The sequence below is a fragment of the Natrix helvetica genome (assembly GCF_964273705.1).
Source record: "Natrix helvetica genome assembly, chromosome: 2".
NCBI lineage: Eukaryota > Metazoa > Chordata > Lepidosauria > Squamata > Natricidae > Natrix > Natrix helvetica.
This window is the reverse complement of record NC_138552.1, coordinates 206,081,496-206,095,126: the sequence shown is the minus strand read 5'-3', so window position 1 is coordinate 206,095,126 and position 13,631 is coordinate 206,081,496. Positions and strand designations below refer to the sequence as shown.

At 38.2% G+C, this 13,631-nt stretch overlaps 1 protein-coding gene across 3 annotated transcripts in view; it reads right to left on the bottom strand.

Moving 5' to 3' along the window:
* Positions 1–13,631, bottom strand: part of UST (uronyl 2-sulfotransferase) — a 108,248-nt gene that overhangs the window by 11,829 nt on the left and 82,788 nt on the right. For all 3 annotated transcript variants that reach the window (XM_081945667.1, XM_081945665.1, XM_081945666.1), the window contains 2 exons: positions 10,180–10,277; positions 8,872–9,029 (listed from right to left, as the gene is read on the bottom strand). In XM_081945667.1, the coding sequence (XP_081801793.1) occupies positions 8,872–9,029; positions 10,180–10,277 (256 nt within the window). The remainder of the gene's footprint in view (positions 1–8,871; positions 9,030–10,179; positions 10,278–13,631) is intronic.

Below are 13,631 nucleotides of genomic sequence, written 5' to 3'. Positions count from 1 at the left end.
CTCATTCAAACAGTTGGAAGATTAGATTTTATTGCCACCTACTGGACATTAGACAGTTAATCCAAATAACCAATTCAATGTTGTCTCTTTCCCTTCCTGATGCTTGTAAGTACTTAACGTTGTTTTTACTCTTCAAGGTAATATTATTCCTTTTTAACGAAAAATAAAGCTTTCATCACCAGTTTATTTCATAGGGTGGGAAATGAACAGTCAAAAATGAGTTCTGCTAGCATTTGGACAAAATAATTTAATTTCCTTCAATGGAATTGAAGCACTCAGTTGCTTATGGCTGAATGTTCTCTTTATCCTTTCTTGCTTCTGGAAATTTCCTTTTTCACCATAAATAAAAATATGTATTTTATCCAATATAGATAACTAAAATTCACTTCTGCAGTAAACTCCTTTTTATTTAGATATTGTCCTACAAGCAGCACCCCACTCCGTTGGCTCCATCACCTTCCACTTTAACACGGACGACAAGCATCCAGGTGGAAGACCAAAGCAAAGATGGCAAGACACAATAAATGCAGACATAGAAATTGCCCACTTGGGCCCAGATGCTGCAAGATAGCATTCATTGATCCAAAAAGTGGACCCTGAACATATTGGAATAATGCTATAAAGAAGATAGTGATGATGATTTGGATAATGGAAGACTATTTTCCTTTGTGGAATAATGAGACAACATGAGAAAGAGGTTAAAAAAAATGAAAGGTCAAAAATCAAAAGGAAGAAGGTTCATAAGAAAAGTAGTAAGAAATACTTCTAGGAGAATCCAGTTTTTAAAAAGGAAATGTGTTTTAAGCTTTCAGAATGTATTAAGCTTGGTTGGTATACTAAAGCCTGAGAAATGCTTAGCTATTCACTTTTGCCAGATGAAATTTAAAACTATTCTGAAACCATAAACTTATTATTTTCCTCTCCAACACATAGCTCTGCATGCCCAAACAATGGAACAATTCAAAATCTTTAAATATTTGAGCATACTTTTTAATAGCTTCATCAAATACATCCAAAATGGACAAAAATCAGTAGCAGCCATACAATATAATCCTCTTATATTGCCAGAGGCCACAGCACATTCCAGCAGCACTAAAGTTATATGTGTCTGTGCATGTATATAAACAAAAGAGCTCAAAAGAGACAATCGAAATCCTTAAGGACTATATTTCAAATATCCCCATATGTATCTAATTGAGGATAGCAGAAGGAAACAGGTCTGACTAAAATGGAAAAGGTGCATGGGACTATATTACTACCCATTGTGTACAGTTACTGTTTTCCCCAGAAGGTTTAGGCATCTCCATAAGGCAAGGGCCATTTTATAGCTCCTTAGTTGGCAAAGTATCCAGACAATTCTTTTTTATTTTATACATAGTACAATTATTCCTATGAGACCAGTAAAATTCTGTTTCCTTCAATGTGGTTAATTTTGGGTTACAGGTAGTCCTTGATTAACAAACACCATTGGGCTCAGATTTTCCATTGCTAAGCCATTGTTAAGCGAGTCACACCCACTTTTATTATCTTTGGTCATGGTTGTTAAGCAAATCACTGAATTTTTAAAGTGAATCACATGGTTATTAAGCAAATTCTGCTTCCTGCCTTGATTTTGCTTGTTGGAATTTATCTGGGAAGGCTGCAAATGGTGATCACATGACCCCATTGTAACCCCAAATACATGGCTGTTGTGGCCCAGCCGGTGCCGCTGTCACCAGACTCCGAGAGTGATACTCCATACGAGTCAGCTCCAGAGGAGATGGGCGATCCTGGACAGGATTCGGAGGCTGAGCAGGAATCCGAGAGTCTGGTCGGCCACCAGGTGGCGCCAGAGGCATGGAGCAGCGGTGAGAGCCCGAGGAGGAGGACTCCCGATGCCCTGCCTTGGAGCAGCGGAGAGGACAGTGACTCAGGACTTAGCAGGGCGTTTCTAGATGCCCGTTTCCGGCGCGCCCACAGACGCAAGGAGCGTGGGCGTAATTATAGGCAGTAAAGAGCTCTCAGGTGCTGTTTGGGAGACGCCCTTTTTAGGTTATAAAAGGGTTGACTCTGGAGAGGCTCTGCGTAGCAATCAACAAAGGACTTAAGCCAGCAACTCTAGTCTGGGATCCTGGCAAGCTGGATAGCTGCTTTTGTGTGTTCTATCTCTGTGAGTTCTGTCTTGGTGGCTTGCTGCCACAAAACCTCTTGTCTGTTGGTGTAATAAACCTTGTTCCCTTGTACTGTTCCGGAGTGTGTGTGCTGTGTGGGCAACGGAGGAAAGGGGGTCAGAACACATGGCTATTGCTAAGCAACCAAATTTTGATCATGTGACTGTGGGGATGCTATGACAGTCATAAGTGCAGGACCAGTTGTAACTCGCTTTTTTCACTGCAACGATCATACGAATGGCTGTAAGTCAAGGACGTTTATAAAATTCAACATATCTTCATAGCCACAATTAAGCTCTAGTTACAAATTTATATTTGGATTTTATTTTGCTTGAAGCAAACATTATTGGGATTTAGTAGCAGTAATAAGGTGCTGCTGCTTTTTACCCATCCAATTACTATTTCCTCCTGATTTAGAGAAAAGGGAAATTACCTGTCATTTAATACTTATTTCCCATGTTTTTTTCCAATATGTCATAACAAGAAAGAGTAGATTGTGAAGCCACTCCATCCTACTAAAAATGAAATAACTTAGCATGTAACTCCTCCTCATCGTCATATTAAATTCTCAATTTCCAAAATTATCATTTGGGTCTAAAACAAATAATAATATATTCTAAAAAATGTTCAAAGTGTCCAAGTATAATAAGCATTCAAAACTGATCTAATTTTTCTCTCTATCTAAATAACTCTTGCTATAAATTTTACACCAAAAGCCAAGGTGCTAAAAATCTAGAAATGCTCTTAATCATTATTCATTTGCAAAAGAGGAATGGATTGAAACGATGTTAAGAATCATTGAATATAAGTTTGAACTAGAACTCTGTGAGAAAAAAAATTAGTTGAAGCTACTGCAGTTTCAAGTGGCTCAAGTTACAACCAGAGAAAAATGTGCTGAGTGTGATTTCTAACAAAATACTAACACGTACATGCAATTCTGCTCAGATTTGTAAAAAAGCAACCCACAATCCCATATTCTATATGCCCTAGATCAAGGGTGTCCAAACTTGGCAACTTTAAGACTTGTGGACTTCAACTTCCAGAATTCCCCAGCCAGCTCTGCTGGCTGGGGAATTCTGGGAGTTGAAGTCCACAAGTCTTAAAGTTGCCAAGTTTGGACACCCCTGCCCTAGATTAATCCTAACACAAAATAAGCCTTCTGAAAACGTTGTAAATCATTATAGCTTTGTACCGTTTCAATGGTTAGTTAATGGAACAATTCATAGCTATAAAACTGAATTTGCTGTGATCATTTAGAGCAGCCGTCTCACTTCATCTATTTAAAAGGCTTTCTGACTGCTCTTCAGTAAAACTCTTGTTGTTCACAATATATAATCATAAATAAAATGCTGTATGAAATCAAATTCAGGCCTCAGATGATTGATGCCAAGCAAATATTTCTTCTAAGAAGAGTATCGTTAGTAAGTAAGAATGCTTTCCATCTACTTTCTTCTATGCATTCAAGAGATACTGAAAAAGCCTCAAAGGAACATGCAATTAAAGCAGATTGTACCCTAATGAAGGTTAATTGGTATTCAAATTCCCAGCCCCTCAAATTCTTTTAGCCAATACTAGTCCTTAAATTGGAAAGTTAAGAGTCTGTTGGGAATGTCCAATTTATCAAATGGCCCCATAAACATGGTACTAATACTTTTTCCCCTCACATAGAATTATGTCCAAACAATGTTTTCTGCTACATAAATGAACTTGGATGAGTCTCAATCCATCTATCTCATGGGAATGATATGTCCCATTAAAGATATGTCCCATTATTTCCTGAGATGTTTGGAGTGAGGACTGTGGTTGTTGAATTATGCTTAATATGAATAAGCCACGATTCTGAATTTTGGGGTTTGTTCTTATTAATTATTGCTTAAAGTGATCATGTTCCTCATAAAATAGACCTATTGCAAATGGAACATTTTAATCTCTGCTGTCTAATGAAAGAGAGGACAGCAAAAAAAAAAGGGGGGGGGATATATATTCAAGAATTTCCTTAGCTCGCTGGCATAATGAGGAAAAAAAGTCTTCCCATCGCCTCAGAGCTGGCTTGAGTCCCAGTTTTGTTCAGTTGGCTTTTCTCTGAGGCACACTTCCCATAAAGAGCAGCAAAAAGATTATCCGAAAATGATCTTGCACGGCATTATTTTATACAATTCATATGAAAGTGTTGCTGATACAGAGCAGCTACTATCGCACGAATTTTTCCACAGCAACTCATATGTTATATTCAGTGGTTTGTGGCAATCATATAAGCATAATCAAAACATGAAATGTATTTCTTTAAAACATGTAGATTTCACACTTCAGCCATGATATGTGGAAGTCACTATTGAGTTTAACTCAAGTCAGATTACAAGGGAAGTAGACAAAGATAATATAAGCTTCTAATGTAGGGATGAACTACATGTCTAGTATAGTATAGCCTTTATTGTCATTGTACATCATGTATACAACGAAATTGGTCTACTATTCTATAAGTAAATCTTGTTGTGAGTCAGTGTCTAATTTCTTGTTTCAACATACAGGTAGTCCTTGATTTACAATCACAATTGGAACTGGGACTTTTGTTACTAAGCAATGTGGCTGTTAACTGAGATGTGCCCAATTTTAGGAACTTTTTTGCCATGTTTAATAAGCAAATTGTGAGGTCATTCAATGCATCTGGTTTCCTCCATTGACTTTGCTTGTTGGAACTTGGATGAAAAGGTTGCAAATAGCGATCACGTGACCCCAAGATGCTACAACCATCATAAATACAGCTGGTTGCCAACAACCCAAATTCTGATGACCTGACTGTGGAGAAGCTGTGATGATCGTAAGTGGGAGGACCAGTTACAAGTCACTTTTTTCAGCACCATTATAATTATTAATAGTCAATAAATGAATGGTCGTAAGTCAAGAACTATTTGTTGGTCATGTACAGGGTCAGATTACTCTAGCCTCCTCATCTGCTGAACAGGTGATTTTTTTTAAAAAAATAGAGAACAGAACTTGAGGGGTTAAGGCAGGGGTGTCCAAACTTGGGAACTTTAAGACTTGTGGACTTCAACTTCCAGAATTCCCCAGCCAGCCAAGCTGGCTGGGGAATTCTGGGAGTTGAAGTCCACAAGTCTTAAAGTTCCCAAGTTTGGACATCCCTGGGTTAAGGATAACCCTAACAAAAATCTATGGAACCATATTCCGCTTTCAAGCAGATTATCTGACACAAGGCACTTCTTTGAATAGCTGACTACTTCTCTCTTTCTCTGCCTTTTGTACAGGGAGACTGCTTCAGGTAAGCTGTTTTCTCATTATTAGGATGGTTTGTGTTGTGATCATTTCCTCTGCACACCAGCTCCAATAATTAGAACAATTAACTGCAAACAGATGTATGTGAATTTGCTACTGTTAGGATGAACCTTTTCCTCAATTTTACTATGGAAATCATTCTACAATACTCAGCCACAGTATATTCTTATGTGCAGGAAACTCCCCACTTTCTGAGCATGGTCAATAATGGTCAACAACTCATCACAAAAACCAGTGTACCTGGGAACCATATTCTGCTTTCAAGTAGATTATCTGACACAAGGCATTTCTTTGCACAGCTGAGTACTTCTCTCTCTCTCTCTCTCTCTCTCTCCCTCCCTCCCTCTCCCTCCCTCCCTCCCTCCCTCCCTCCCTCCCTCTCTCTGCCTTTTGTACATGGCAATAGCAGAGGCTCCTTGGGTTATGTAGTCAGGGCTTTGGATCATAATGGGAATCTTTAGGAAGACTCTGCTTTCCCCACTAAAGCATTCTTAGAACTGATCTAGCAGGTTATTCTCTTGTCCTCCTTCTACATAGGGAATTAGCCATACAATAGAGGCATGAGAACAGGGACATTCTTCCTAGGCCAGCGATGGCGAACCTTTTTTGGCTCGTGTGCCACAAATGGGGGGAGCGCAGGGGGGTCGTGTGCAGGCATGCCGCACCCATAATGCAATGCGCGACACCCCCCCAGTGCGCATGCATGCACTACAGGCACGAACCCCTGGCACAGGTGGCACGCGGAACCATTTGTCAGGGCACGCGATGCGCTGCCCTGTCAGCTGGCCAGCGCGCATGTGCGTGCTGGCCAGCTCAGTTCACCTTTTTTTAAAGCCATTTTTCACCCTCCCCAGGCTCCAGAGGCTTTATAGGAGCCTGGGGAGGGCGAAAACGGCCTCCCCCGCCCCCCCGGAAGCCCTCCGGAGGTTTCAGGAACTTTCAGGAGGCTTCCCTGAAGCCTCCGGAGCAGTCAAAACAACCCTCCAAGCAAACAGGAAGTCTGTTCCCGAACCTCCGGTTTGCCCATAGGGCCGGTTTTTTACGCTCGGGAGGCTTCACAGAAGCTCATGAAGCCTCTGGGGCGGCGGGGGGGCTCTTTTTGCCCTCCCCAGGCTCCTATAAAGCCTCTGGAGCCTGGGGAGGGCGAAAAATGGCTTTAAAAAAAGGTGAACTGAGCTGGCCAGCCCGCGCATGCGTGCTGGCCAGCTGACAGGGCAGCGCCTCGCGTGCCCTGACAAATGGCTCCGCGTGCCACCTGTGGCACACGTGCCATAGGTTTGCCATCACTGTCCTAGGCTATCTCAACAGGCCTTTCTTGAGTAGGAGGAAAAAAATGGGAATCCTTGTTTTTCCATTTATGCAGCTTTAGTTTGGATTCCTTTATTATTCAATGGAAGAGGCAAGTAGAAAACTACGTTCACATATACTTCCTATTTAATTTTCTATTTATATTTATAGGATTTTGTTTGTTTCTTTTTGACTTAACATGAAGTTGACATTTTACGGCCTATTTAGGATTGTGCCCCATGGAGCTATTTCTTTCAATGCTCACATCTGGTTTCTTAATATAGAAGTTTCTTTGTTATAGATTTAGTTCTAGTACCCCTCTGGGGGCAGGCTACTGATGGACTGCTTTGTTTCTCTGCCACCATCTTATCTCTGCTTACTTTCAAGGTTCTTTTGCAGTTGTTTGTTAAAAGGAGGCACTTTAAAAAAAATACAGGGGGCTACAAAATCTAGGTGTTATCTGATTCATGGATTTCGTACTGGGAGCCGTATCTATGCAATTGCTTGTCTCGGACTGCTCTATACAGATTTACACATTTCCTTGCTGTTATCCAATCTGAGGCATCCAATTTTGAATTTATAAATCTCTGTCACTAACTTTTTTTACATAATTAAAACAAAAACAATTAAAACAGTATGTTTTCCCTCTGTTCTGAAAATATTGTACTGCACATTTATGTCCCTTAGTTTACTTTAATGTAACTATTGAAGAGCAAATGCAAGTCGTAAACCCATGTAGAGGAATTTTTATGCACTGCAATAAACACCAATTCTAGATGCACGAATGACCGACTAACTGAAGGCGTATGGCTCCCGTTTGGATAAATAATGTATACTTTATATTTATATGCATAGTTTCTTTTTTTATTGTGCTAAAAGCAACACTGCAGCAACGTTTGTAATTAATAGATGTTATTCTTTCTTTATATAAAAATATTCCAAGCAGCAGTATTCCAGCTATATTTATAAAGGGAACAAAATAAAAGTTGTTTTTAAAAAGTGCTACATAAACCTTCTTAGATCATTATTATTCGAGATAATATATATATATATATATATTCAGAAGGAAGAACAGGGAAATTTCAACTCCCTCATTTTTTAAGGGTCTATTTTATAATTGTAAAAGAAAAGTAGACATGCAGTGCCATCTTCTGGCCAAATCAAGCTAATATGAAAAGAGGATCAATAGAATTCTATAAATACAAGTTAGTACTTGTTTAGTGGTCATTTAAAGTTACAGGCGCACTGGAAAAACTAACTTATGACCGTTTTTCACACTTATGACTCTTGCAGTATTCCCATGGTCATATGATCAAAATTCAGATGCTTGGCAATTGGCATGAATTTATCAAGGTTGCCCATATGCATGTAAAGTACTCCTTGAATTAAGCTTAAGTTCTGGTGATGCATCAATTTGGTTTTCTTTGCAATATTAGGGAAGGGATTTATCATTTCTGGAAGGCTTTCTTTCAAATTCACACTCTAGCCATCATCCCTGGAACCTCCAGGAAAGTCAGATTCATGCCTGTTCTTAGCTACAGAAGCTCACTGGATATCCTTGGGCACTCACTATCTCTCAGCCCAAATGGAGAGTTATCAATGTGGGGAAGACTAGAGAAGATCTACATTCAGTGGTGGGATTCATGATGAATCCCACCACTAATGATCGGGTGGGTGGGCGTGGCCATAGTGGGCATGGCCAGGGGGTGTGACAGGCAGCACTCAGCCTCCTGCACCCCCCTGGGAACAAAAACGGGTTTTGGCTCCCTGTACTTACCTGGGAGCCAAAATGGGACGCATGGGGATTCCTGGAAGGAGCAAGGCAGGAAGGGGCAGGGGCAGCCGGAAATTTAACAACCAGTTTGCCCGAACCGGCCCGAACCAACTGAATCCCACCAGTGCCAAATTGTCTTGAACTCCTGGGAAACATAGAAAATCTAACAAATAATGTTTTACTAATCTATCTAGCATACAATAAGCAACTCCAATCTGATAACAATAATTGTATAGCTTTCATAAAATGACTGGTCTATATGCCAAATAAGTAGATTTCCTAAATTAAATTAATAAAGCGATCAAGCAGAGCAGCAACTTTTATTCTGAGTCATAAAAACAACTAGTGACATACTATCAAGAGAGTTACCTGGGTTTTTGTAGATGCTGAGTACATCCTTGAAATAATGAGGTAAAAATCTTTCTAATAAAAGCAGCACATCCTCCAATTCTTCCAGAATGCCCACAAGGAGGAAATTTTCATTCACATTCATTTTTGCTCTTTCGAGGGCCCATTCACCAGGTTCCCTTAAAAAAAAAGTTTTTTTTTAAACAATATTCTTCACATTTAAAATGACACAACCTGCTAGGATGTAAATCACCACATATGAAACAACAGTAGTTAATTGTAACTATAAAGGCTTCAGAGTCATATTTAGAATATTTTAAAGTATCTTGTAATTAAGATTTTCAGATGCTGATATACACTATAGGCAACTTTCCATAACATATGTACTCCAAAAGATTTGTATTACAGTTTAGCTCTGATCATTGGACTATTATTCTCATTAGCCACAATGATGACAGTTGTAGTCTAAAACATTGGGACTGTATATTGGAGAAGGGTGCCTACAAGATAGTGGTGAAATGAAAAGTGTTTGCCACCGGTTCTCTGGGCATGGATCGGTGGGGTGGGGTCATGTGACTCGGTGGTTGTGGCCAACTTTTTAAAAAATTTTAAAGCATATTTTACTACCTATTCACCTGAACCAGTAGTAAAAAATGCTTTAAGAAGTGGGGGGAGGGAAAGATTCAGCTGTGCCATGCGATTGTGGGAACCTTTTCCCCCGTTTTTAAAGCCTTTTTTTTACTACTGGTTCAGGTGAATAGGTAGCAAAAAAATTCTTTAAAAAGGGGGGGGGGGAAGTTCCCACGATTGCATAGCACAACTGATTATCATGGAACCTTTTTTTTTCACTTTTTAAAGCATTTTTTTCCTGCCAATTTGGGTGAACAGGCAGGGGGGAAAATGCTTTAAAAAGCTCCCTACGATCGCATGGCTCAGCGCGATCAAATGACCCACTTTTGCGACTCTCTAAAAAGCAAAGTGAACGGGGAAGCCAGATTCACTTAACAACAATTTCACTAATTTAACAACTACAGTGATTCATTTAACTGTGGCAAGAAAGGTCGTAAAATGGGGCAAAGTCACTTAATAAATGTTTCACTTAGCAATAGACATTTTGGCCTCAATTGTGGTCCTAAGTCTAGGACTACCTGTACTGTACTGTATACATTCAGGTGACAACCTGAAATTCAGTGTCCTTCAGGTTACATTTGACTTTGGTTGGAATTTTGGTGCTGAATCTTTTAAATCTAACTCATCGTAGATTCCCTGAACAATAAGAAAGATTATAAGAAGACAAAAGCTAGAAGAAAAGGTAAGTTTATAAATTACCTGCATTTTGGATGCTGTCCACAGAAATATGGAATAATATAAAATAACCTGGGATTGGAACATTCAGGATAATTCTCAAGAATACATACATTAATATCCTAAAAGGGAAGGAAAAAAGAGAATGAAATGAAAGAAACAAAAAAAAAACCTTTAAAGTAAGTGGTTTGAATACAGTAATCCAAACAAATACTGCAACATATACACTAAATGCATTTTGCATTTTTTGTTAAAATAGTTTGGAGCTCTCATACAGCTAAAACCTCTAGATTGAGAGAAGCTTCTGCATTGCACAGTTGCATTTCAGGTTTTTTTAAAAGCGCATTTAAGCAATAATAACAGCAAAAATATATAAAATAATACATGTATATATGTCCGTGTGCGTTTATACACTATATACATAAAATGAAACATCTGCATAAAAACAACCACGCACAGAGAGCCCCAAGGACCCCTCAATTCAACCCATGAGCTACAAATAGTCCCCTTTAACAATATAAAGCATTTTGGCGCAGTGTTTTTATGCATGATAAATCTTCAAGGGGTACATTGCATGCTGAATAAATTTGGAGATATATTCCAAAAATGAGATAGAAAAGTGAAAACTCTTCCACAGTAAAGTCTGGAATATTATTAAATCAATGCATTTGAAATACTGTATATTCTTATTTTCCATTATACGGTTCTGAACTGGAAAGGTTAGAAATATCGCTAGGCTAATGGTCCTATGAATGTGCACTTAAAGCATACTATTTCACAGGGTATTTATTTCATTTTGGTTAAAGAATTAAAACAGTATCATTATATTGCATTTACAGCAATGGATTTTATTTTGGCTGTTTCCAGAAACGTTATTTCAAAAGAATTCCTTGACTGCTGATGAGAAAATGACATCTTATCATTTTGTCAGTCAGATGATAAATCTTCCAACAGGACTTTCTTAGCTAGCAGTTTTTCCTTCTTTTTAATCTCAGTTTCAATTTTAAAATATCTGATGAAACTTTCTGATTTTTCTACAGCTATAGCAGCCCATCTCACCAAATCTGCATATGAAATTTATATATATGATATATTACATATTTAATGCTTTCTATAATGCTCCTCATGCAAGTCCATTCAAACTGGATCAAAATTCATTTTGCCCCAAAGTAAATTTAGGTTATTTGAAAACTTTGATAAAAATTGGTTGATAACAAAAATTAATACATATTTTCAAAAATCTAAGAACCATGCATTAAATAATCCCATTTTCTTCATAAATAATTATTAATAAAGTCGATAAAGATATCAACTGCTAGAGGCAATAGAAAACCAAATGGGGAATATCAGGGTGGTAAATCAATATTCAAAACTAATCAGTGATAAACTTTAAATATATTTGAATAGAAAATTAAAACTAACAAGAACTAGTATAAAGAAAAGAAAGGAAAAACGAAAGAAAAAAGACAAAGACAAAAAAGGCAAAAAAAAGAAAGAAAAGAAAGAAGTACCTTCTGATTTTCTTTGCAGCAAATATTAGGTACAATTCGTAAGTGGTATGCAGCCAGTTCTTACCAGTTTGGGTGAACCCGTAGCGGCTTCTGCTGGAGGTTCCGCCCACCCATCCCGATATAAGGTGTGACCTTTTGCACATGCACAGAAGGCAGTGCACATGCGCAGAAGGTGACTGTGCTCACATTTGTGAACCAGTAGTGAAGGTAAGTGAATCCCACCATTGGTACAATTACAAAATTAACTTTTACTGCAAGGTTACCAAAAAACCTGTCTTTTTTTATTAACTATTTTTTGCTAAACATCAACAACATAAAAAATATGATCATTTTTTTTCTATTCACGCAAAAAGGTCTAAAAGGGGTTTCGAGTAAGCTATAAGCATTCTTTAATCAAGGAAGAGAGTTTGGACATATCTGCAAATTCCATCATCTTCACCTGGCATTATTCCATTGTGGGTAGAGTCTTTCCACTTTTGAGCATGTAATAACCTCACTGCAGAGTGGTTAACTGTTTTTGCAAACATAGAGCTTTTTCCTGCATTACTGGGTGAAAATAAATTCCAAGCCTCATTGCTTTAAATATCCTTTAAAAAAAAGATAATTTTTAAAATCTCTTCCATTAATACAGGAAAAAAATGTATATTTACAAAATGGGCAAGCTATCCAAATTGAAATATCCTTTTATAAAAAGGTTAAAGTAACATGAATTTATACAAAAGCTATAAAAAACCAATGCACCACAGACCATCTTATCATCCCTTTCATCTGTTAACAGTGGAACAAAGTTTCTACTTTGAGAAAACTTAGCTCATTATTATTTGACACTTTGCTACTTCCCTTTTATCTTCCTTTTTCAAATATTTTATACTGAAAAAACCCCTTGTGTAGCAAGTAACAAAAACTATTGGCATTAAAAATGTTAAGAACTATTGCTACATCCTTGAATGTAACCCCTCTATGGCAGATAATGGAATAGAAATGTTTAAAATGGAAGGCGATTTGCCCTAGATGAACTGAACTACTACTAGAATGAAGCCATAACAATTAATTAAGTATAACTAATATTGCTTTGTTCTCTAAATGATAATCAACAATTTTTAAAATATGAAATTCTTTCTTGACATTAAATTTTAATCTGGAAATGCTTGTCAATTGCAATATCTGAATTACTCCAGAATAACAGAATAATAGAGTTGGAAAGGACTTTGGAGGTCTTCTAATCCAACTCCCTTTCCTTGCACTCTCTTTTACAGACTGTCCTTAACTTACAACCATTCATTTAGAGACCATTCATACTTACAACAGCACTGAAAAAGTGACTTATGACTGGTCTTTACATTTATAACCATGGTAGCATTCCCACAGTCACATGATCAAAATTTTGTTGCTTGGCCACTGGCCTGCATTTACAGGAGTTGCAGTGTTCTGGGGTCATGGAATCCACACTTGCGACCTTCCCAGCTGGTGTCTTCCAAGCAAAGACAATGAGAGAAGTCAGATAATCTATCATTAGGTAAGGAAAGCCTTATTAGAGATGGATGTGCCATGGAGAAGCAGCTGATCCTCCTAAGCCCAATGACCAGGCATTGGGAGTAAGCACCAAGAGCTGGAACATGATACCAGTACAAGACATTGGAATTGCATTACCTAAGAATGGTCCACCCTCCCAAGTCTCACCACATTTCTCTTTACACATTGTCATCATGATATTCCTGGCTGACTGACTCTCTTCCTAACAAATACATAAGCTCTCCTGACCCCAGCCGTATCTCCCCTGGCCCAAGGTCCCATCTACAATCGTCTTAAAGGTGCTTTTTCAAGAGGCAACTGGACTTTCTTGTTTTTCTTTGAAGACGCTTCCAAGAAGCTTTTTCAGCTCTTCAGAGTCCTGTTGCCTCTCAAAAAAAAAACCAAAAAAACCACAACACCACTTGGGACAACTATGACCTGTTTGGCTGAGAA